Genomic DNA, 27,018 nt, shown 5'->3' on the forward strand with positions numbered 1-27,018 from the left:
TGCTAGGATTTGAAGTAAGGATGAGGACATTAGGGAATTATGGTATTCCCAACCAGGAAAACAAGGCAAATGTAAAAATACATAGTTGCGCTCTCAGACGTTACACAGTCATACACACACATCTGGGGACACAAAAAAGGTCTGACATGCGCACCACCACCACCACACACACACACCACACCCACACACACACACACACACACACACACACACACTTTTATGCAGACAGGCACCAGCGGAAACAAAAACAACCCATAAAGACAACAAATATGGAGTCTGAAGGGCAGAATACTAGGGGAATACTTAGATCCACTTCAAATGAATACATTAGTGAAGGATGGTGTTAACCTGTGAAAGTAAGTGAGCTGTCTCAGATGTGCTTTTGTTTTTAACATCTATTTTTTATTAGACTTACCAATATAAATATGAAAAGGCTTTTTTTGCAGCAAAAACTCAAGAATTAACAACAGAAAAATAAAGGTAGCTGTGTGGTAGCTAGGGAGACAAAAATCCCTCGGCCCACAAAAGACAGTGTGGCTTTGGAAAATTACCACCCAAAGAGCAAAATGCATGATTCTTTTTGTTTTGGCCCTTTGGTGAGTTTCAAAACATCCCCAGTCATGGAACATTTTCACTGCTCATTAAAATGGAAATGTGGTTAAATTGCCCTACATGGGGAGGAAAGGTAATGACGAGGGTTGACCTTTTTCTCCATTTTCAGATACATTCATTTGAGCGGGAAGAGGAAGGAATGGCTGCTGGCCCTGTGTTAGGAACCAAAGTCTTCACACACCTGCAAGAGAGAGAGGGGAAGGGGAAAAAAAGAAAAAGCGACACAAATGCGCCCTATGAAAAGAACAGATTGGATCAACAGCTGGTGGGAGGGAAAGGGAAGGCAAACCTTTTCACCAGGTCCTTGAAATACAAGCTGCAGGAAGCTAGAACATTTTGGTGGACTTCAAACTCTTTGCCTTCAACAATAATTTTCAGGTCTGTAAACTCTTTCGCTCTGCGCTGTTGGTTCAACTCCTTCAACATCTCTGTAGAACAAGAAAAAGAAACAGACAACGCCACATTTGGGTTTAGAAATTGTATCGGTTCCATACTGTACAAACATGAGCAAATAGCATGACAACGGAGAAACAGAACCAAATGTGGAAAAGTGCAGATTGTAGAACACAATATTGCTGGCCACTCTTAAGAAACAATGTATTCACATGATGGAGAAGAAGTTACATGAACAGATTAAATTGAACACTTGAGAAAAGGCATAATGAGATGTAAAAATGTAGCAGAAAAGGGCGCATGCAAAAAAAGGAAATAGTTAGCTCTCATATTCTATACTCTTTAGAGGAATTTGCAATACCCAGTGGATAACATAGAACTTGGAATGAGATAAATACTAGGATTATTGTGAGAAAAGACACTTGTTTAGCTGCATTTGACTTTACACTGCAGCACTAGAACTTCAATGAAGGGAAGCTGAATGAGATTAAAAAGCGCCTAAAAGAAATGTGGGCTGAAAACAGAGACACTGTCAATGCATTATTCATACTGAAATACAATTATTTGGCTTCTCACAAGTGCCCTACTCGGCGAAAAGTTGACCTTCAAACGTCGCTCAATGGGAAAACCACTGCTTATCCCCAAATCCCAACACCCGCCTCTCGCTCTCTTAGAAAAGTACCCAGCACCCGCCCTCGCGTTACTCTCTGAAAAGAAAAAGGGAAAAGAGTTGAAAAACAGGGACGGAGCGCAATCAGAGAAAACAAGCTCGGAGCAAACCGATGTGCTGTCGAAGGCCAACGAACACGCTGAGCATCATGTTAGGCCTGGCCTTACTGTAGCGTTGGGTCGGGGGGGGGGCACTTGTTTCTCAGAGTCTTAATGAGGAACCGTGAGAGGATGCTGAGAGTGAAAATCAGCGGGAGACTAGCAACTTATTCCACGGCCTTAGAAAGGGATAACCAACAGTGCAGCTTTGTTAATCTGCTATAGAGAATTCCACTAAAAGAAAGCACTAAGAGATTCAAATAATAAGCGACAGACTTGATGGTGCGGAACACAGCGAGTTAGCCAGCCTCCATACGCTCCTAGGGTTAACAGAGACTGCAGGCTGGGAGGTATAGTAAACATCCATTTGGCACAAAGCGTAGTCTGCGTTGAATAAAAGGCACATATTTCATGCTGGGGAGAGATAAACACCAGCCGCGGTATGAGAGGCAAAATGACTAAGGTACTGTAAGAAAGGTGGCAAATCCTTTTTTGATCAGCAGATTTATTTTTCTCAAAACTTGACACTACCTTCACAGTTCTTGCTTTAGCATAGCAAAGCAGACTCATTTGTTGTCAGTTACGTGTAACAAGTAATATGTGCATGTGTGTGTGTGTGGGCAGCGATAATGTGATTTACACAGCGGCATAGCCATTAGACTTGTGATTATATCGGCAACACCCGAGCTGAAAGAAAGGACTTTGTCTTCATCATCCTGAAAGAGGTCTGTGTTCATGCCAGACTCAAAGCAGGGATTTAATTAACCTGGAATGACACTTGCCCCTCTATTTTTCTGGAATATGCACTGATTTAGCTCCTTCCATTCTCCCGACACTGGAGGCTCAGCTCTCAATTAATTCGGTAGCTAAAATTATAAAGTATAAAGACAAATAAGGTGCAATTCACCCTTCAAAGTTATCGCACGGAGGAAGTAATGGCCAGAAAGCAATGACCCGGTTATTAAACATTCTGAATACCAAATGGGGAGAAAAATAATAGAGGCAATTTTGGGCAATATGTACTGATGTAGTTTGGCTGGATGCATGGCTGCAATGTGAGAGTGAGACACACACAGGCAAACAGAGCTGGGCATTTGGCTTGTCTTTCATCCATCTCTCGCCGCTCTCCACATTCCACTCCACTGCTGCTTGTCAGTTGGCCAGTTATCTGATTACTGTGTGGCCATGGACTGTGAATAGTGAATACACAGTAGTTTTGAGTTTGCATTAGTGAATCTCCAGCGACCGATATGGCTCTCACCTCCAATCAGCCACACCGCATACCATCCATTTGCCCCGAGAATAGAAAAAGTGAGAGGGGGAGACAAGGGACCTCCACTTGTCAGCAAACAATGGCCGCCTCCCTCGGAGCCGTGAAGGCCGACCTGAATGCCTGATGGAAAAGCTAATTATGGCTTCTTAGGGGGTGTGTCGGTGAGCGCCCTAGAACAACTCATCAACCCCGGGGACCATGAAACTGCACATGACGTCCCCCATTTTCGGGTTCGGCGCGGAGTGTGGGGAAGCACAGCCATGTTCAATGGGACCCCAGCGACTTTGAAACACCAAACGTCTCAATACTAGTGAAGAAAGAATCTCTTGAGGACCGCCAAGTTCTGCAACAGACGGATAAAATACTGGTAAGGTCTGTTTCATGGGATTTAGACAGGAATTAGAGAGTATTGTTGTGGACTGAAAACAGTGATGAAATGTGCAATGGTAGTTTCCTGCCCCTAAGCCGTTCACTATTCTTATAATGCCCCACTGTGGCTCTTTATGATTGGTTGACACACTGCATAGGGGGTTTGAAACCAGTGCCAACTCTGCTGCTCAGCCTAGTAACTCTACTGTCAAACATCTGAGCACCGTGGCCAATGGGGTCCCAGGGCGCTATTTCCAGTTACCAATCAGCACGCACCATGCTTCCCCTACTGTTAGGTGTGGCAAGTAGCCCGCTGAGCTTTGATAGGCTGCTGGAAAAGGGAGATGCGGCAAACCATTGGTTGCTGAACGGATGAAAGCCATTTTAGGGTTTTACATGTGTGTTACTGTTAACCACCATTTTGTGTTGATATAAAATATTACCTTTGAGATACAATCTTTATAATATTGTATTATGTTCTGTATTGTTTTACTGAGCTGCTGTGTCTGCAGTATATGTGAACAAGTCAAGGGCAAACTGTATTAGACATATCTATTTTAAAGCTAAACACAGTGAAATGTTCCGTGCCTTTGTTACAATGGACCCGCTTTGAATTTCATTTTTCCTTTGCTGAGAATATCTCTTCAATGGTTTCTAAAATATAAAACTATAGTCAAAACTATTATTATTATGATATAAAAAAATTAGGAAAAGGTTCAACAATATTTGTTTAATTGCATCAGAGCAAGTACAAGGAGGATTTAAAGGCGATGGTTGTAACTCAAAAGACGATATACCACCCTGTGAAGTACCGTGTATAGTGAATTAAGCTAAAACAGCAATTTTGCAATCCAGATAAAAATAATTTCTTTTCTAATTCTTGTTTGATAAAATCTTCTCTACAGCATAAGTAAACAGAGTGTACATATTTATCCGACTGGATGCTATTCTATGTTGCGCAGCAGAAAGGGTGCTGATGTGTTCATCCTGACCTTCTTGTTCTCTTTTAAACTTTCAACAATCAATTCCCACCAACACTCACAGCTTAATTACCCAGAAAAAACTGCTAGCTGATCAATAATTTAATATACAACTCTGCCATAATGCTTTTTTGTAGCTTGGAGGAGGCCATTTTTAACTGATATAAAGCAGGATCTTCTTCCACAACGCATATGATAATGAAAATAAATGACTTGTTATCTGCATAGCAAAAATACACGAAAAAGCCATAAAGCGTTTTCTATTATTCATATTTTCAAGAAATGTGTTGCATTCTATGAAAAATAAAAATCAACTTCAAATTATGTCAATGAAGTCAAATAATCAAACCATCCATCACCATTTCTTAAATTTTAATTTAAGTGTCTTTAATGATCATGTTTTAGCATTAGATGCTTTTAAAAAAAACATTACAACTTAAATATAAATATGAATTAGATATACTTTATATTATTCTAAGTGTGTTTATCTCATGGTATTTATTTACGACATGATTAAAATGACAAAAATGAATGATTGACAATGCCAATAAAAAAATCACAGCAGGACACAGATAAATAAACCGTTTAAAAAACATGTAACATTTAACTCAAACTGTTTGTTAAACTGACATTTGTTAGCTAAAGAAAAGCAAATTTCACTTTTATGAAAAGTTACTTCCAATTACTCGTTATTAATTTGGGTTGCATTTTGCAAAATAGGCCTACTTTAACTTAGAAATCAGCAGAAGCAGCACTGTTGCAGGACTGACACAGATTGACCTGAGGGAGTCAGATCAAATGAGGCTTCCCTGCACATCAGTATTTAGATACACAGAGAAATTCTATGTCAGGGAGGAACTTGCAACAGAATAAGTAGAGCAGGCCAAGAGCATTATTCATAGTGAATGCGAACAAAAGAAATCTTTCCAAGCAAAACATTTTCACAGAAAAAACGAAACCCCATAATAAAGAATATACAATGTCTTTCAGGAGGAAATATTCCCCATAGGAAGTGGTGCAATATACAGAATTAGATTGAATTAATGATCTGATATTATTATGGCTTCACTGTTCAGTGTTTATCTCAGAATCCAAAAAGATGTAGAGATGATCCGAGTAGCAGACGGATGGATATGTGGAAAAAGCTGCTCTCCCCTGCTGACTTTGATAAGACTAACACTTTAAATGGTTTCTCAGTTTCTGACTCAGCCATTAAATACACCCACATGAAGCATTCTGCCGGCGGAGAGATGGTCAAAAGTTCACTATCAGCACAAGATGTTGGATAACTAAATCTCTCTATTCTGCAACCTCAGGTCCAAAGTATAACAAGCCCAAAAGGCTAAATTTCAGCTCTGATGCCAAGGAATTCTTAAGAATGCCTTGACTGACTCCTGACTGATATTTAGATTTCTCTTTCCCTGTGCAGCTAGGGCATTTTTGAAATAATAAGATCCCTTCACAGATAAAACAGATATAAATGATATACATATATATGAATAAAATGGGCTCCTTGTGGCTTTTATGTAATTCCAAACTTAATATAAAAGTAGTATTTATTTAGTCAGTATAAAAGCCACTTATGCAATCCTGTTTTCATAGTTACATAGGAGCAGTAATATAACAAAGCTGAGTCTCCATATTTCACTACATTTCTTCAAAATAATTACACCTTAATACCACACGTATACCTTAGTGTTTGTATATGTTGTTGTACTACTCTATATAAGTGGTTGAATATTTTTTTCATCAAACAATTCCTTGCTAACAAAGATTTAAAAATTATGTCCGCTTGATGTGCTCATTAGCTGCTTAAAGATAAACAATAAAATAGCTTGAAATAAACTAAATCAATCAAAATGTCCAAATTGTTTATGCCATTTTTTTTTACATTTGATTTCTTTCAGGAAATATAAACATTTTCAAATTAAATTGATGTAAAATTCTAAAGATCTTTGGAAAATCATTGACAAGTTCTCTGCTGCCTGCATAACAACCCTTTGTGTAAATGTATTCAATATTTAAGATATAAAGGTTTAAATCAAAATAATTCATTTAATATTTGTAATTACCTGTAATGCTCGGGTGATGGTTAAGGGTTTTAAAAGAAACGTCTTGTTATGTCTTTTTCATCACCATAAAGAAATTGAGTATTACTTTTACTTGTATTTGAACGTTCATATTTTTTTCGAAAATATTAGTTTTGTGTTCACACAATAATCTAGCAAGGGACGCAGCACACGTCCTATTTGTTAGACAAAACAAAGCGAGAAGGTAACCACTTTCCCAAAGCCATTCGTCGAAACACCATCATCTTAAACACTGGTCAGATCATTTCAAAAAGCCATGGTGGCTAAATGTCAAACTTTAAGGTACGAAATATCATGAACATTATCAGGCCACCGATCTAGATGCAAACTTCTGAAAAAATGATTCTTTACGCAGATAAAAGACAACAGATCTCATGTGCTACCTAATCTAGCTCAGGTCTAGGCGTACAGTAATTCTAAACAGTCTCTAAAACATACCTCTCCCAATATCCACCATATTCGGTCATGAAGACGTTTCTGTGCCTACTCCCAGAAATCAGCTCATGCAAGGCATCAGAAATCCTCAAGACCCTTTAAATGTGTATCTGTCCTGATTTGAGTCTCTAAGTGAGCTCTGGCACTATGCAGCACAAGAGAATAGTCAATGATGAGGACGCTTTATTTCTCCAATCTGCTGAGCTGAGCTACTTGAGCCTCAGCACTGCTTTCAACCTGGGCTGAGCCGGGGGATGACATAAAAGACAAAGGCGAAAGGGAGAGAAAGGGAGAGTTAGGGACTCGTGCCCCTCAAGGACGCCGTGTGGGCCTTTGTTGCCTCCTCCAATAGACATGCAAGAAAAGACCTGGAGTAATAGAAAGCACAGTTGTTCACCGCACACTCCAAACTCTACATACATCCTCTGGTCCACGGGTCAGACGTGTATGCACACACATACTCGCGAGGAAACTATTGGCACAAGTAGAACAAAGTGGAGGCAAATGCAAGCACAGGCTCAGAGGAGGCAGGGAATAAACAAAGACAGCCATGGGAGCATCCTTTGGCCGCTGTGACAGTGTGACAGGATGTCATGCGATTCTCTCTTGTTCTTTGTGTTTGTGTGTAGAGAGGAGAGGAGAAAGTCTGTGGTGACTTCCTCATTAAAGCAGGCAGGAGGGACAGGGGGTGACAAGTGGTCATCCTCTCTCAGGTTTTAATAAAGTCTGGACAAATCAAATGCTGCAGACTTTAAATGTGTAGAGAATTGGAAAAACTTTCCTATGACTCTCTTCTGGATACACAAAATAGAAATATGTACTGTAAGCATACACGGCGGGTTACACCTCTGGCTGATCACAGTTCACAGGAGGTTGAAATGTACATTCAGTGCTGCAGTTATGACATTACAGTTCACAGAATCCCCTCTGTGCTATTTTAATACGCGCTTCATAAGAAGTACAAAAAGATTTACTGCACCGAGTTATTTCAGTGTACAGTGTGTGTTTACTGCTGTGGTCTGTTAACATTTTAAATCTTCTGATACCACTTACAATCAATCAGTAAACATTAATTTCTAAAAGAAAAAACATTACTATTACAGGGATGAACTGTCAGAATAATATGCTCTATATAATATGATATTAATATAATCATGCCTTTCTGTCCTTAAGATTTAGCTCATTGTGCCTTTGTTACAATTAAAGTAATACTCCTATACAGCCTGGAAAAAGGCCATAATAAAAGAAAAACAATAAAGCCTATCTATGTCTTCTGTTTGCCTAATGTATAGCAAGTCTATACCACAGGAATATCTGCACACAGGAATATACCTGTGACACAGGAATATCTGTACCACAGGAATATCTGTACCACAGGAATATCTGTACCACAGGAATATCTGTACCACAGGAATAACTGGGACATGCTGTTTAATACAAATAATTCAAAGGAGAAGAGTGGCTTTTATTCCAGGTGAAATATTTGAAACTAAAATAACCAACATGAAGTCATTATGCTTTTTCTCACCTCATGTTCCAAGGGAATCAGAGGCACTCCAAAGTCTGTATTATTACACGGCTAGAAACCATGTTTTTGTTGAAAGCAGCTATTACATAGAAGGCTCAGAGATAATAATGGTCATGTCGATGCCGGTCACCCAGTCAGGTCAGATGAAGACTTAAAAAGGGAATACAAAAGTACAATAGGTTTAATGACTTGGACTTCAATGCTATGAATGTCACATGATTGAGATGTGTATTGATTTATATTTCGAGAAACCCATTTTATTTTTGTGTGCGGTCCATTTATAGACTTCTGACACGTCATTACTGGTGCAGCACGCCTCCCTGGCTGTTTTTAAACCTGCTCGAAATTTGAAAATCAATATGGTACCAATGTACTAATGTGAAAATCCTGACCCATTACATTAACATACATATATTTTTTCCATCATACAGTACGTCGCTGAAATGAAACACCCGTTCAAGCATTCAGAGACGCCAGACTGGAAACGCTATTTAACTCTTTTTACAAGTGGAAAGCGGCTAAGTGCCCGCCACCTGTTTTGTCTAAGAAGCTGACATCTTAACCCAAGTCTGTCGTGAGACATCCAATATTTTCCACTTTTCTCTACAGATGATGACAGCTTCACAAAGAAGGAGGTCCACGGCCACAAGCTTAGACTTTTATTTTAGAGTGGATGAAGCTTGATGTACTTGACATTCTGTAAATTTCACCTTGAATTGTAAGAGAAAGTCCTTATTGACAAGAGCACTAAATGTGCTGATGAATTCAGCTCATTTAGTGCTCCTGTCAAAAACAGAGAATTTCAACATCTCAAAAATGACCAATAGATGCTTCACATGCGCTATTGCTGAAAATACGTTCCCTAAATGCAGCCTATTTCTGAGAATGCGTATAAATGACAAACAAGACTTTTACCAACAAAATGTTCCTTCTCTGCGTCACATAAATGTCAAATTAGAAACCTGGGCATCACCAAGAATCTAAAAATGTTCTGACATATTTACCCGTTCGCTCATCTGATTCATGCAACCTGAACTCAACATAGTAATGTTTGGGACATCATCCTGAAGGCAGCTTCATGTTAGCTTGCTAGGTTGATGTGGTCACAAATGTATCCACATTTCAGTCTGTTCGTGTTAGCTCAGCATTACAACACAGTTCACAAAGTCAAGGGCAGCGGGGCAGAAAGAAATACTAATGAGATGTGTAGAACACTGAATTAAGTCATAATTAAAAATGTATTAGTTCAATTAACCGCTCGACCATAACGGCCCGTCCACACGGCGGCATACATTGAAGCTTCAACGCTTCTGCCTATTCACTTTGAATGGGGTGACGTCACGCTTTGGCAAACTGCATTGTGGTTCCGTGGCTTCGCTTTGCTCGCTTCAAAAGTTGAGCAATGTTCAACTTTTGAAGCTTCGACGGAAGCGTCAGCCAATCAAATCATATGCCAGTACAAGCTCTAGCCAATCAAACCGCGTGCTTGTGTGTCCGGGGCGAGAGATTCATGTGGTTTGGTCGAGTTTCAGACACGCCCACCGGCAAGCTTCAACGCATGCCGCCGTGTGGACGCTGCGTACGTGGCAGTTGCTGTCTGCCACTGAGACGGTAGCTCCGATTGGTTGACTGAAAGCCAATCGCAATGCTGGTTGATTACAGCCAATCGCAAAATGACAGTCTATTCCACACAAAACCCAAAGGAGTATGTGCAGGCATATAATTTAATTAATTTAATTAAGATGTCTTACAATGTAGCAACTGAACATCCCGTCTGAATGGTGTGAGGCAAACAGACAATTATTCAGATTTATGAGAGGGGCTGGCCTAATTTTTGTATAGCAACTGTCTCTCATTCAATAATTTATGTTTCCTTTATAACTTATATTTTTGTAGTTCTGCAAATTGCTTGCTGGGTACTAATAATAGTTCCAAATAAAACAATGGACCTAACCTAAATTAGTTGATAACCTCAGTGATCAACAAATAAATAACAATTTCTGTCCATACTGTGGTATTTATTATTTAGCCAATACATTTTTGTCTATTGAAAGAAAATACAATTAATATGTATTTATAATAAGAACTGCTTTTGGGAACAGAGATAAAATGCTTAAGGGAATATAGGCCTGAATGCTTAAAAAAAAAACTTGCCACTTTTTTAATACGCAGGCTAAGCTTAAGCATTGAGTTTTTGGATTGACTTCACCGTCACAATGCTACTGTCTGACTACTGTCAAGTGGCAAATAGCCAGTACAGCTTTTAGTTTTTTTTAACAATATGCCACAGGAAAATATGGGAAAGCGGACCGGGCTGCGTCACAGATTAGCAAAAATTCTGCTGGAGCATTATGGAGGACAGCATTGTCAAACTCAGCTCGGGGTTGAGTTATTCTTTCACCCGACAACAGAGGACATTGTCATTGTGCAAAAACCCACTGATGCAGAGACGCACATACAGCCATGCATATGCAGAACTGAAACACACATGCAAATGTACCAACACACAATTAAGCACGTTGCACAAACATGCACTCACAGAACTTTAGGCAAGACAATGTCATGAGAGAATAATCCTAATAATGTTGCTGGCTGGTGTAGATAACATACTGTATGCTTGGAAGGGGATTTGATTAGAAATTAGTGGGTGTGCAACGCTTCTCAATCTTGCTAAGTTACTATTTCTTATAAATGACTGCAAGGGCCAGTGTTCTGCCCAGCACACATTATAAAGCACGGAGGAAAAACAAGGTGGATTGAGTGAAATTAATCATCCGGACGCAGGTCTTGTGAATGCAACCTTTTAGAGAACATCTGTGCCAACTCTGTTTCATTTGTATTCACCTTGAGAGGGTGGAATGAGCATTCAAGTGTTTTCAGAGCGCCCAGCTGTGTCCAAAACTAAGAGTGTGTCACACGCGCAGAACCGAGAGCTGCTCAGTACAAACAAATGGTTGTTACCCTTTTGTACTGGATTACTACTGTTCCGAGCACACAATAAAAATAAGATCTGACCTTAAACCATCTCGACTGCAACAAATATCAAACTTGTCTCCGGGCCCTCGGTCAGGTAGCCTGTCCATTCTGGCATTTCATCACCAGAAGTTTGAGTTTTCACTTGACTGGAACTTTCTGAACCCCAGGCAGCAGGAGGATACATTCACAACAGTCTAGTTGTCTTTTAAAAACTCTCCTGCAAAACCAAACTCAAGTTCATATTTATGCAGTCAGTTGGCATTCTTTTCAACATAGTTTACATTTACTCAGCAAGGGCAGTTCCATTAATGGAACCGGGTTGATGTTGTAAACAGCTGAGACAGTGATAAAAGAGGTATTACAAATATTATAATTTCTCGGTAATGCACGTTGGTTGAGAAGTTTGAAATGTTAAATATTTCAATATAACCCTAATCTGACCTTTGAAATTCCAATTCAAAATGTGAATATTTCCCTCTATCAGCACGTTACAAAGAAGCTCAGTACCTCAAGGCCTCAACATAGTCTTTAAAAAAAAAGTACTGTGCGTGAATAATCATTACAGTAAGGTGACCTTTTCAACTTGGAAGTGGAATCTGACGATGAATTCTTTAGTTGATCAAAGATTTGTGAGAAGGACAAAAGACACAGACCCATGTCACTGATGTTGTGCATGATGAAATGAGGCTGAGCCACCTCTGTGGGTTATATTGCCGTAGAAATCTCAGCTGACATGACAGTCAGACAAATATACAACAAAAAGTTCCAGTTTACTCTCTAAAAGGCAACTAGTAGGGTTGCCATTTGGTAAATACAAAGCACACATGCCCTTTAAATGTTGTAAATACTCTATGGAAATGATGTGTGAGCTTCTCTAAGGATAGGATAGCTGTGAAGTGTTTTTTACCTTTCAAAGTATTTAAAGAGCAAATAAACCAAACATAAAACAAAATGCAAACTCCACATGAGTACTAATTAAAAGTCTAAAGTTACTTTTCTCCTCGGCTGCCTCCGACTGCTGCCTGGAACTAACACCCTCAGCTGTGCCAGGCTTTAGTCTACCCTTCACATTTAGGAAGCAGACACATGCTGGTGGTCGAGCTCTGATGCCAGTGGCTGTGTGAGAGAAAGTAGATATGCACCGCTGATGCTAACACCTCCACTGTTTTTATGAGTTTTGGTCTGTGAACATTTCTTATAGGCGTTGCCCATGGTTGATACTTGCCTCAATGGGCTACATTTCTTCAGAGTTGACCTTAAACAGCAGGGGGACGCAGCTACAAACAGAAAAACTCAAATAAATATGTCACCTGTGCAGCTTGAGATAAATGTCACATATCCCCCTGAAGACAATGTGTGTTTACTGGGTAACTTTGTGAAAGTCATCGGAGCCCAGGCAGAAAGGTTGGTGGTGGGGTTAGGTGGTATGCGGGGGTCTTCTCAGCAGACTGCACACCTGAGATGAGCTCCCCGAGCCTACAGTGGAGTCAGGCGAGTAATCTTTGCATTTCCTCACATATTTTTCTCCCCACTCTCCCTTCTTTCTTACTTTCATTCCTCCTCCTCTTCTATATATTTGTTTCTATTTCTCCATCTTTCTCCAGGGATAAAAACAATCTATTAGGCGAGTGGACTGCCCCAACCATGCTGATTGTGTCCAGTATGCTCCAATGCTTGTATGGCTTTTGTGTCCTTGTAAAGTTGAAATCTAGGTTTAACTCTCATATATAATACTGTTTTCTAACCTGCACTTCAGCAAGCTGCATTTTTATAACAAAACAATGTTTGTATTGGAGATAGATGGCAACAATGGGTAGGAAGACTACTTTAGTAAAATAATGATAGTCGTCGCCTCTAGCAACAAAGCCCATTCTGTGAACTTTTATAGGGCAATGGCATATTACTGTTTGGCATGTCATTGTATACTATCTTACTGCTAAGGGAGGCTTTATGTTTATCAAGCTTACAGAGTGAACCACCATAGCCTACAAAGATATCTTGATTGCAATTCATGCCATTGTCATTTGTCTATGTCACATAACAATTATACCTCCACATGCTAAACCAGTTGCTAACTCTGTGGAATAATGAGGTGTAGAAGGGGGGCATTCCTGCTAATGTCTTGTCCTGTCATTAGTATTTATTAGATGCCTTGCCTGCATTATCAAACCCATTTAAAAGTTTCTGGGTAAGGAAAAAGTCTGACACATCTAAGTGAACACACCGTGAACGTTATGGAGCTAATACTGCTGAACTTCTTTCAGATTTTTTGCTGAGAGGTTGTGCAACATCTGCTGCTGTTTTGGATACGAGTTCCCTTCTTGTTGCAATTATGCCTTCTCATTAGAGAGAAACATCCGCTATTGACTAACTTCCTGGTAACATATGCTGTGTTTACCCTCGGCCTCATTGATAATGCATTTCTCCCTATTTCAGGGCTGATGTGCAGAATAACACAGAGACATTTGCCTTGTGGCATTTATTCCTGTCGTATTAAAAGGGTTCTAAAACGAGTGGTGTGTTGGAGATTCAGACCCATTTCATGTGTTACCTCCATTAACTTGGACACTACTAGTATACACAAATCAATTTGCTCCTAAATAACAGAGCAGTGGATGTTTCGTGTGGGCAAATATTATTGTTTCAATCAGAGACCTCTCTCAAAGAATCAACGCATAGTACTGCAGCTCTGAGCGACAGTGTCACACTTTTCCAAGAATAAACAGGCAAACATCAACTTATGTTCCTTAATTTGAGATAGGACCCAGAAAATGTTGAAAATGTATCTATTACATGTACATGTTTATGAACATTTTTGAACTGCAAAAGCATTAATACAAAACTCACATGTTTGATCAAAGCTTTTACAGAAAGGTGTGCACATATAAACCTCATACAAAAGCTTTTTTTTTTTATTATGAATAGTTGTTTAGAAACAAAAAACATTTGTATTGACTGTTAGCTAATGCTCTGGACATAAATGCTGACTTTTGTGAATTTAATAAGGCAAAAAAGATTGTCTGATTGGACGTTTCAGTTAGACACAGCCATTTGACACTTGAGTCAAATGAGCAGTGTGGGATGGCTGAACTACTTTTTTACTCTTTAATCCCTTCCATTACATTTCCACTGTCACTTTGCTAAAGCAGGCATTAGGGGACTATTAGAGAGGTGGCTAACAATCCAGCATAGATGAAGTATGGAGAGCAGGGAGGCGGAGAGAAAAGTTAGAGAGGCAGGAAACAGGTGGAAGGTACAGTAAGGAATGACAGTGCAGAAGACGAGAGGGAGGAAGGTGGGTTTGGGGAAGCAGGTGGAAGACAAGGTTGGTGGGGGGCTGGGGGTAATGCTGAGAGACGACAGCATGGGAGGGATGTTCCCGGAAGAGGGTTTGGAGATTAGTGATAGGAACAGACAGACAATTGCAGTGAAAAGGACAGGTGGGGAGGAGGGGAGGAGGAGAGTATAGGTTTGGGGAGAGGGTGGAGGAGGGGGAGAGGCGTGCATGCGGTGCCCCCTCTAGCGTGGTAGGGAGCCGGGCGGCTGCACTGCGATTATGCATGTAGGAGCCGGGCTGTCAGGCTCCGGGTCCTGCATCTGTGCCGCTACTGAGCTTTATCTTGAAACGCCGGTGATTAATGGAGCCGGTGCCGCGTTCTGCATGGAGGAGGTGGACGAGGGATGATCAATCTTAATGAGCTATCCGCCGTCCCTATATTAACTGTTGGGGGATATAATGTATGGGGCTCCTGGCGGGGCTCCTCTCTTTTAAAATACGATAACGAGGGAGAGAAAGAACGAGGGCGAGCAGCTTTCCTTCCTCCGCTTATGACACACTGCCGCTGCTCAACTCAAGTTTTCTCTCCTCCTCCTCCTCCTCTTCCCTCTCCCTCCCGAGTGCCGAGGCCGTACTAAAAAAATCTCAATGAAAGCCATCTTTAGTGAATTTGATGAGACAGTGTCAGGTCGCTCTGGTACATGTGGACCGCTCTAAAATGATATGTTTGAGTCAATATTATTAATATGTAGGCCCCATATAGACTTGTGTGCCAAGGATACTCATAAGCATATCTCCTTGGTACTGCATGTATTCATTTAGGCGAATTACCTGCACAAACTGCGTCCACAGTGATTAGAATATATTTCAACCTCATAAATTATTTGCAACTTCAACAGCTCTTGTGAATTTGTTTTCGGTTTCTACTATAGCAACCTAGAATTAAGGAATGCTGTAGGAGTGATGTTAAATAATAACACACTTTAAAATCCATGCAATAAATATTTCAAGTTAAGCCTGTTTGTAATCATAATATCCGCAAGTTCTGCTTTAGCTAATCCTGATGACGATAGCTTTAAGATAATCGCCCTTGCCTGCACAACAACCGCAGTGACTTTAATTAATTTACCACTGCTAACACCGCAGACGTTGATCCGAGTCAGCATATTGGAAATTAAAATTAAAAAGGAGAAAAAAAACGTCTTAAAGCAGAATCGGTATTATAATTGTCGCAGGGAAAGACATACTTTTGTATGATTTGCAGTGAGGATGTGGTGTGCGAAAGAGAGGCAGGGACAGAGAAAGAGGGAGATGAAGGAAAGGGGTGTTTAATTAATGTGCTTGCTGTGATTAATGGTCTCAGCGTGGCTATCACAAACTGGCTTTGTTTTTAATAACTAGTTTGAACCGCTTGTCAAGCTATAGTATATTCCCGTGGTTGAATCAGAAAGAATATTTAAGTTTAAGTATCTCCGAGGTTAGAGATCTGCTATCACATCTACAAACATCAGGATCAAATCCAGTAAACGGGTAAACGACATAAAATGATATAACAATAAATTAGCATGTCTATTCCAAAATTACTTTTGATGATGAATGATAAGAGTCGTGAAGGGAGGCTAATTTCTCCCTTAAATCAACAGCACCTGCACACACAGCTTGCCCTTGTAAGCAGTCACTATCTTACTCATTTGGTGATCCATAATGTCCACACTTAAAGGTAATATTAGGGTAATAAGTGGACAGCAATGCCACAGTGCATATACGCTTTGTCCAAAAGTAAACACAATGAAAACATAATTGAAATCTTACTAAGGCCACAGTTTGAATAATGCAGGTAAAATGGTCACAGCAGAGGAGAGGTGAGGACGTGAGGCTGCGCTGGTCTTGCCGTGGCAAAGTAAAGCACTGATCTTAACTCAGCAAGGCATCTTAAATTGCATTCACTAGCAGCTCTGGAGCAGCTTGGCCCCCAGATGATGGCTGATGTGAGCTGACTGGAAGATGAACTTCCTGGGCAGAGAGGAGGCTGGGTGCTGTAGATGTGAGGAGGATTACGTCCCTCACTTGAAGTGGGTGTGTTTCGTTCATACTTGAGTGCATTTACGCATGTGATCGTCTGACTGCATATGTGCGTCTCCAGCGATGTGTGTGAGAGAGACGAAGAGGGGACCGGTAAAGGTCAGTCAGGTGGAAGGACGCATTAAAATGAAGTCTGACGAGGTTGTGGGGGGGGGGCTAATGCTCAGAAAGACAGCTGGTGGCCTGACCGATCTGTCTCTGAATCCAAACTTAAATCTCAACAACCCCTTCCTGGACTTGTCGAGGCTTTGATTCATCTGCTAATTCTTTTTTAAGCATTTACCAACCAGGACTGTGTTTCCATCAGCATCACAGTGTTTCGCAGGATCGCAGTGCAGCCACCAACAGGCGTCTCGGTTCATGCTATGCTGAGAAAACAATATCAAAAACATCATTTGAGTATTAACCTTTAAAACAGGCAGCAGATGTGGAAATAATAACTTTCCTTTCATATTAATGTGTTTTTCAGTCGTGAGCTGCCTTTAAATGTTGCTCAATCACGTTTGCAGTGAGCGAGTGTGTCCCTGCTGAGCTCGGCACTAGCTTCTCTCAGCTGATATTCATCAGGACAGCCATCGATTTGAATGACTCGGTCAATAGACACGTACCGACTCTGCTCTCAGTATCTTCCTCTCTCTCATCTTCACCCTCTCTCTCTATCCAGCTTCTCTTCTCTCGGCAACTGATCCTCTTTGTTTGCTGTATTGTCGTGAGTCATCCTGTATTCCCACATATCGGTAAATGTGCCGACAGTTGTGATTGCTGTTGCTTGAGCTACAGATACGATTATTTAAGTGTTTGAAAAACTTGGCGAGATTCTCTTTTTTGAAAAGACAATAAAATGTCAGCGAAAGTGGGTGGTGTGAAGGAAATGAACAATCGACAAGTAGGTTTGACTTGTACACCATGACAGGCAGGTATAATGGAAAGCCCCTGCTGTGGATGGAGAAACCAGGTTGGCAGATCACAGCCCGCTGACTGACATTTCACAGCAGGTGCTCAGGTTAAAACTGCCTTCAAGCTGCTCTGCGTGTATCTTAACACGAACACACAAACATATGGCTCTTACACAGGCATACACAAACACATGTACTATATACTGTACACAGAAAACACACAGGCTAATACCCACACAGAGAGTGAGGAGCACATAGTTGTTGATGTGCCCACTGATGCAGAGAGAAGACAAATTGCTCCCTTTGAAGGCTCAGCCAAATCAAACACGGAGTGTGATTTCTGTCACTGTGGTGTTTGGCTTTAAGGCTGGGAGGCTGACATCTGACAAAACATCTATGCAGTCACACCCAAGAAGTTGTGCAGGAGTGTCAAACCGCACACACATTTGTACGCACACATGCATGCGCAGGCACGTACAGCAGTCTGTTGTAAAACTGGATTAAATAGGAAGAGCTCTGTCAACTCCTCCAAGATCCAGGCTTTTGCCATCAAAAAGCCACAAAACCTCCTCTGCACATCAGCACTGACTAGCATTGTGTCTGGAGGCTCAAGCTTTTTTTTTTGTTTGAATGCACAAACAAGCTTTCTTAAGCGGTGGCTTTAGTGTTTAAACTGTTTCTCTAAAAATCACTTCTGGAACCCCTCTGACGTAGGAGGCCGTATCAGGATTTGAACGTTGCAAGTAAGGTTACTTGATTATTGTAAAAATCCTGATTATATTATGACATGACCACATCTTGTTTTCATGAACACTAGAAGCTAAATTCTTAATTTGAATTTGGGTGATTGAATAGCAGTAGTTGCAAGTAAATATTGTGACCACCACAGTAGTGAACACATTCTCACTAAATGCTTAAATCTGCAAATGGATATTCATTCCTCCACCTCTGTGAGGGTTGATAACGCATCAGCTATTCAAGCAAATTCTCCAACATGTCAGCAGCACAGTGTGCACCTCATTTATTCCACATTTTGGCTTTTACCCCAGAGTGGATTGGTGTACAGTCTGTGTATGTGCTACAAGGGTTTGTATTGCTCTTATACATTTCTTGAGGTAAAAATGAAGCCAATGTATGTGTTTGTATGCAGCAAAAAGCACAAGAAATACACCATGTCTGTCTGTGTGAGCTGGTCCTGGGACTTGCCGCTTCCTTTTATGCCAGATGCACGCGTTGCCCAAAATCTCTGCTCTTGGGATCAGATTTGCCAACCCTCTTATCCTCACTTCAGCCATTAGAGGGCTGCAGAAACGCTCACCTCTAACCTACAGCTGCTTTACTTTATTTTCACAAAATATTTGTATTTTGTGCAGGCAAAGAAGTGACAAACAGAAGGTTAAGCAAATTGTACCAGAAGTGAGACAGAATGCAGTTTGCAAGAGCTAACCCTCCGTATTTTACCAGTATGCCACTACAGCAGCACACTATAGCCACATTGTAATGAAGTGTTAATTGATTTAAAAACAGAGTGCATTGGATTAGTGACGGGCCTGGGATTTATGACATCTCCGAGTTAACGAGAAAGCAGGGAGGGATAGCAAGAAAAAAAGACAGGAAGTTGCAGAGATAAAGAAAGACAGAGAAGCACAGACAGATGGACAGCAGTGGGCAGTGTCGAGGGGCAGGGCAATGGGGGTGCAGGGGGGGAGGAGTTGTGATTACGGCTGCTGACCTTCCTTCAGACTTCCTTACAAAGCCCCTCCTCCAACACGGACGCGCACATGACCAATGAGGGCACGAGATAAGTTTGTGCACAGATGGAAAGCTGACAGGCAGGTAGGCCATCCAGTTACACACACACACACACAATCCCAAAAACATACATTTTACAGGGAATACATTTAGCTTTTCCCTACAGCCGCATGACATTTTTTTTATGTATTTATTGTCAAAGCATTTAATGTATTCTTTGGTATCGGGATGTTAAGAGCATTCCATGGAATATAACAAAATGTTTTTCTGAAGTGAATTACCTACCCCACCTTTAAGTATTCCTGTCAGGGGAGAAAATGGTGAAGAGATGCCACAGCCTCTAATTTTCAATCAATTTTTCAATGTTTTCCCCCTCTTCACTGTTCTTGCGACTTACTAATGTCTATTCAATGCAGGGATGGAAAAAAAAAACTAAAAAGAAGATGTAAGAGTCAAGAAGTGCATATTGTGTCTAGAAATGTACACAGGGATGCTTTCCCCTCTGCCTTTGAAATACAGCAGCTGACTAAGTGTAACCATACAGACTGAATGTATTAACTTTCACATAACATGAATCACAGGGACAGCTAATGAATTTTAACAATCCTACAGGGTTGCCTCCTCTATATAAAAGGCTCTGTATAAATACTGTAATTCAAATTAAACTCTAGCTTCTTTGGCTTGTAAGACGAAGGTCAGTGCATTTTGACATGCACTTGTTTAATGAATCGCAACATTCTATTCGACAAAGAAGCTAAAAAGCTCTCATTCGATATAGGCCGGACCGAGGATACAAGCCCGTCTAATTATCCATTTCCAATTCTACCAGCGGTCTCATTTCAATGTATCCCAGGCAGTCCCCAACATAATTGCTTTTTTGCAATCTACAAGTTCATTTGCACACATTTTGTTGATCAAAATGAGTCAGGAAAAAGAAAACAATCTAAACCTAAATTAAAAGCTTCATTAAATGTGAAAATTGGTCGGGGAATTGCGAACATCTGTTTCTGGTGCCCTGCGTCATAAAACCCCAAGGTTAAACCAAACACCAATTTACGGCTCGCAGACTCAGGCGTGAGTTGGAGCTGTGAAGCACCTTCACAAACACAGCGCAAGTCAACAAGGCTTCAAACGATTTTCGAGAGTGATGCGAGGGCAGGCACTGAAAGCTCTTCCTGCCTTGTGTTTAGTGGGCCTAGTGAGTATTGCAACAGAGAGCGGAGGAACGATAAACCTGACACACTTTTAACCAATTTCAGAGCATAACAGTGCTGCAGCTGTATAGTAATTTCAGATCTGTACAACATGTTCTTTCCAAAGAATCCACTGTAGGCTGTATTACAGGATTTTAGAAGCAGCTATCTCACTGATGCTTTAGGAGCACCTCTGCTTCTCTCCGGCCCTGGAGCAGATTTGAAGCCAATTGTGACTGTTTGCAAGTTGTATTTTAACAAACCTATCTTGAGTGTGTGCTGCCTTGTTTATGACTGCTGGCATCTGTAACTGCCCTGTTAGAGGTAGGGCAGAGACCTCTGCATTTTCCAGCACAACCCTGCTTAAGGGTAGGTCATAAAGAATAGAGAGCCAAGTGTCCGTTGATTTAATACCTAATACCTTCTTGGCTAAGATTCACTTGTGAGCTTAGGTTGCCAGCTAAAAAATGTTTGCTGTGATTTCACAGAAAGTCGTAACAGGTGCCATATCTGCAAGAGAGAGATTTAAAAAAAACAAAAAAAAACACGTTTGTGCAGATCAGCCGAGGCCATCTGGTCTTACCTTTAGGATGTCCCGGGTCGCTGAACTCGTACTTCCCCATCCCGACGGTGCGCAGCATCTGCACCCCGTTAGGACCGTCCTGATTGTCTCCGGCTGTGGCCTGGGCGTGTGCTGCTGCCGCCTGTCCGTTAGTCAAAGGCAGGGCGGGGTGCTGGAGGAGGCCGGGGTGAGAGGTTAAGTGGCCGTTGCCCATGAGGCTGTGAGGGTTTGGATGAATAACGTGGTTGGCCTGGGCCGCGAGGGCAGATGGTATGGAGGGGTACGGAGGCTGCCCAGGCATGTTGAGCACCATGGAGGGCGGCTGCTGGGTGGAGTGCGGCGTCAGCTGGAAGTGGGCGGTCATTAGAGGGTGTTGCGGGAGAATTGGTGCTTGCATGGATGGGGTTACCCCTATTATGGGTGACTGTGCAGTCACGCTGTGGTTGAAGGAGGGAGGTTGGGCAAGGGCGTAGGTGTGGGGCAGGAGACTGGGCTGGCTCACCGCTGCTACTGATGTAGCCCAGGCAGGACCTTTAGACAACACAAGATAAAAGGGAGAGATTAATCCATTGTTTATTCAGCTTTCATAGAAATCGTTGTTTATACTGTAGCTATAATATATTATTTACAAGTCGTAGACAGAGAAACCCCACCCCCAAATTCTGGATTGATTTCTAAGGAAGATCAAATAACGAAAACAACATGAGAAGACGGATTCCCGCTTGAGCTCTCCACACCACATCTGTCAGTGTGCTGCTTCGCTTCAGTCCAAGTTTGTTTTTGACTTAATATCAATCAAAGATATCTGCAGCGATGTACAGATCTGTGCCCAAGATCAACATCATAATACGATTAGGAGGTTTACTTTTCTACACAAAAATGAATGCTTTTCTGAATGTGAAAACATAGAATCGACAGAATAATCTGTGTAGGAGTGTACCCTAACACGCTGAGTCAATCGTTTTTTAACCCTGAGGGCGTAGATTCTGAGGGTGAGCTCGGCCATTTTGGCCCTGAACACTGCCTCCCTCGCTCACTCATTTGCTCCGACTCCTTCATCTGTAGCTCCTCCCGCCATGGTCCAAACTCCAAAAATAGCATCCCACTCTGCCAAAGAGCCAAAGGCTAAATCACAGCAGACAAAAAGCAATGAAAAAAAACGTCCACATTATTCATGAAACTGGCACTGCTGATATAATAGTTTGGGCTGAAAGGGATGGAGACAGGCAGTGAGAAGAAAAGAACCAAAGATAAAAGGGTCCAGAGGACAGTTCATTATCCACATGTCATTGAGCTTTTACCAACACTTTTTAATTTCCCTTATTTTGTGGATCATCTTGATAAAAGGATTCAAATTAAATGGGTTAGTATAATAACTCTACATTTTACTGTATGAAGTTTTAAGTTTTTAATGCAGTGATAATATTGATAAGCAATTAAAGCCTCCGTCCTCCGATTTTATGTTTTACGTCACTAACAATTTCTTTAAATAATTAATTTGTCAAAGAATTGGAATATAATGACCCAACATTGGCCTACATTCAAAAGTCCTCCTGCAAAGTTGAAATAAATGTGCATTAATATTACATGGCCCGGCTGCGTTGTATCTCATAATGAGTCTAAAAATGCAGTGTTACCTTTTAAAAATTCCATGTACTTTTTTTATATTCCACAATTTGCTTAGGTCTAAATCATAATTTCAAAACAAGAGCTATTTTCGCACAAAGAAAGTAAAGTAGAAACAAATCTTCCAAAGGACAAACTTTCTTGAAAAGACACAACAGTGAAGTTTCTGTTGAAAGGAAACGTTGATTAATTCTGCCACAGTTGGCAGACGAACTTTCTGGCAACACAGTTCAGTGAAGTGTGGAGAGGAGCTGGCTTCGTTGCAAACGCCAGTCACAGTTTGAAATAGCGCACGTATGCAAATCAATATGCAACACTCTGCTCAGAATTGAGTGTCATATGCGACAGTGTGCTGCGTTTGTGACATCTCACTCTCAGTCAGGCTTTACTCCAAACTGAAGTGTGGGTGTGGGAGCTGTGGTGGTGGGTGGGCGGGGCTCACAAACTATAATAAGACCTCCACAGCTTCATGGTCAATTCAGCCTGCCCCTCAGTGCACAGCAGGGGGTTGTGGTCACACAGCAGGGGGCACACCGCCGCGGTGCTCCATTCACTCATATCACAACAGCATGCTTCCATCATAAGAGATCCCCACTCCTAGAGAAGCATCCCTCCTGAGTCAAACTGATTAATAATTCATTCACGAAGCAATCTATATGTAAGATATGCAAATTCCAATAAGATGGCACAGGCAGTAACAGGAGGGCAGAAACATGTTTTGATGCTTTTGCTACCACAGAGTAGCAGCTGTCTACAATCTGGATTTGGTGAGCAGGAATTTCCAGTGGAACATGCTCCGTGCCAGTATTATTCTTAAATGAGACACATTTGTGATGAGCAGGAGGCAGAGGCCAGCAGAGCGAGGGAAGGAAATTAACTGCTCTAGGGCAGAGCCATTCTGGGTGAGTTCATTACAATAAGTAAAAAACTTCAACAATGGTTTAACCCGTTGATGTCAGGCGTGCACACTGCTCTGCTGTGCCACTGTTGTTCTGTACACGTCGTAAAAGGGGCATGAATAGAATAAGGTCGACATCTAAATTAGATCTGGTGAAGATCATTTGGAGGACTTTTCCTTTCATAGGTTTAATTTAGACTAAATCAGCTTCATTTAGTGACACTATAACATTAACAGGGACAATAAAATGAGAGCATAGTGAAGGTGGTGGGGGACTGGAAGCCTGTGAGTGTGTACACTTTGCCCTCTTTTTTTTTACTCCTTGATATCAAACTTACATTTCTATAATTATATACAGTAAATTGTTGAACTGGTTTATGTAAAGATGGTGTTTTTGAATGTTAATTATACATGATTGTTTATGTAAAGTATGCTGTTTTGGAGGCAAGTGTATGTTTTATGTAGGGCAAAGCAGCAACTATGTCTCATTAGCATTAGATGCTAGTGTAGCTGGCCAGATCTGTCTGGGGTGTAACACATAAGTGTGTGTGCAAGCGATTGGTCCGTGTACATGCATACATCTGCTGCTGTGCAATGATGAAAAACTTACATCAGGTGTTGTGGGTGCTTGTGTATGTCAGTACGTAGGCACACCTGTATGTAAATGTTGTGTGTGTGTGATTCATTACCAGTGGGCTCGCTGTCTCGATGTTGCTTGGCAGGGGGCTCATCTGTATCCCAGGGTGTGAGCTGGTTGATGGGTGTCTGCCCCCACCTCACCCCTGGGGCCAGCAGCAGTCCTGGGGTCTGGTTATCTCCGGGAGACAGACCTGATACCTAAAAAAACAGCATAACACACAACATAACTCATTAGAGTGTAGTACGAGATAAAAAAAGGAGTTTCCAAGACAATACAAAACTGGACAATGTGGAGGAGGTGGCAGAGGGGGAGGACAAGGAGAAAGCTGGACTATATCCTTAAGAACCCCTCCCACCCCCTCCATGCAGAGCTAGTGAAGACTCATCCCTCCTCGGCACAGCACTAAGTGCCTCGGACAGTCCTTTGTGCCTGTAGCCTTCAGGCTGCACAACCAAGGGCTAACCATGCAACCAGTTAAAAGTAACCCGTACTGTACTTACATCAAATCTGCACTGTTTGTACAAATGAATTTGACCTGTACTCAAATCAGCACACATACTGTACATGTACATATATTTAATAACCCAAACTCAAACATGGATATATGTTTATTAAAATGATAAACGGTTTACCTTTTCCCGTTTTAACAGTCACTTATATAATGTTATTTTTAATTGTATTATCCTCTCGTGAATCTGTATGTCAAGTTTTTTACTCTCACTCTGTTGCAGCTTTAAACTCCTGAATTTCCCCATCGGGATAAATAAAAGGTACATCTTATCTTAATAAGGACCAAAACTATTTGTGCCACTTGATCAATAAATCTCAACCAGTGCAGCTTTGGTAAAAAAAAACATGATATGTTATAGCTTGAATGAAAAAAGCAACAAATCACAGTCATCAATCTGTTTTAAAGGCCCTGAAGAGAGCTGTGATGATGGAGCACGGTATATTATTAGGAGTAAGTGAGTGCTGATTACAGACTATATATAATGGGAATGAGGGCGAAAAAGAAATCTTGTTCACGGCCTCAAGAGTGTTTGCAGTATTTCTCCTTTTTATATACTAATAACAATTAACGTTCTAGTGTAGGCTAAATTCAAATTCAGATCCTTCCCCCTGAGACTTTGTATATCTTAATTTTGCAATGAATTAAACATTGTGTTCAGTCAAGTGAAATAATAGTATTCTGAACACAAATACAACAAATAGAATAAATACAATGAAATCATTTTTGCAGGCATGAGAGAAGAGAAAAATGTAATTTCAAAAAAGAAAATGAAAAGCTGGGAGACAATGTGTGTGTGTGGGGTTGGGTAAATCCAATGCAACTTCACCAGACCAAACTAAGAGCTCCCTAAGCCGTGCTATGCACCCACAACTTTTTATATTTGCTCTGGTAGGGGGGTAAGGAATGTTATCAGGTAAGCCCAGGCTGATGAAAACACCGGGTCAATCACCACTGAACCCCTGAGCAATATTGGCCTCTCCCTGTCTGCAGCTTGGACGCTAGGGCTAACCACCAGGCAGGGAGAGGGCAGAGCCAAGCCTGATTCCCCGCCTCGACCCAGCAGGCCTCCTGAGTTAATAGAAAAGACCTGGTCACCAGGCCCCTCCTGTGTCCCCTCCATCCTTCAATTCCATTATCCTCCCTGACCTGGCGTCCACTTTATCAAGCATGCCATCGTGCATTCCGACAGCTGTGTCGACAACGCCCGACCACGACAAAAAAGCAAACCAAACATTTCAGTTGGTGGCAAATTCATGTTCAGCTTTACATATCGCATCGATCCCGTTGCAGGAAAATCAAGCTCCCTGCTGTAAGATGGATGGATTTATCACAGCTTTACAGAGCTTTTAACACTTAAAGACATGGTGTTGATGCAGCCAAACATCTGCTCCGTAATAAACAACTTCACAATATTAGACAGGTTCAATGAGTGTCACTGGCTTGATAAATTCATACTGAAAGTTATCTGACAGTTTGTAAGTGCTAGGGGCAAAAGGGAAAAAAAACAGCGAAGGGAAACATCTCAAGGCAAAGGAGAAGACAGAGGGATGGAGTGAGAGAATTAAGCTGGGTTTAGGGCGAGAGCGGCTGTCAAGTCTTTTTGTCCAGCTCAACCTGTCGGCTTCAGACAAGACAAAACTGAAATGGTTTACTCAGAGAATGCCCTAAGCGCTCAATTCAATCCGAGAACCCTGGAGACTCGGGGATGGAAAAATTCGGACCATTTTCAAGGGGAGGAGTTGTTTTCTATAACTCTCTATTTGTTTTAATGAGAGTTTTTTCCTCCTCGCTCCGTGCTTTACTGTATTCCTCTCCAGCCATGCTTTACCTTCCCCTATATAAAGGCTACTTCTTATTACCTCGCAGAGTTTACTCTTACTTTCCTTTGGCCCTGCACATGCCTTAATATTATTCCCTCATTAATACTCCCACCCATTTACTCAAAACAGGATAAAAAACTGGAAAGATCTCTCCTGCTGAAAGGTAATTCAGCTGTCACAGTCTTAGCATAGCGGGGGAAAAAAAGTTTCTTAGTCAGCGCCATCACTGACAGCATATCAGCTAGGCTCAGGAACAATTCTGAGTTGAAAATGATCAAGGTTAGATGGGAAAGACACACACTATGGAAACAAAAGTGTGTAGGCACACACACAGCAG

General features: G+C 41.4%; 1 protein-coding gene across 1 annotated transcript in view; it reads right to left on the reverse strand.

The window, feature by feature from the left end:
- The window catches only part of klhl29 (kelch like family member 29), a 132,977-nt gene that overhangs the window by 73,880 nt on the left and 32,079 nt on the right, over window positions 1–27,018 (reverse strand). The window contains exons 2-4 of the mRNA XM_010788928.1: window positions 24,400–24,547; window positions 21,208–21,717; window positions 902–1,040 (exon numbers count right to left, since the gene is read on the reverse strand). Coding sequence (XP_010787230.1) covers window positions 902–1,040; window positions 21,208–21,717; window positions 24,400–24,547 — 797 coding nt within the window. The remainder of the gene's footprint in view (window positions 1–901; window positions 1,041–21,207; window positions 21,718–24,399; window positions 24,548–27,018) is intronic.

The sequence above is a fragment of the Notothenia coriiceps genome, unplaced genomic scaffold (genome assembly GCF_000735185.1).
Source record: "Notothenia coriiceps isolate Sejong01 unplaced genomic scaffold, NC01 NC01_scaffold00032378, whole genome shotgun sequence".
In the NCBI taxonomy this organism is placed as follows: Eukaryota; Metazoa; Chordata; class Actinopteri; order Perciformes; family Nototheniidae; genus Notothenia; species Notothenia coriiceps.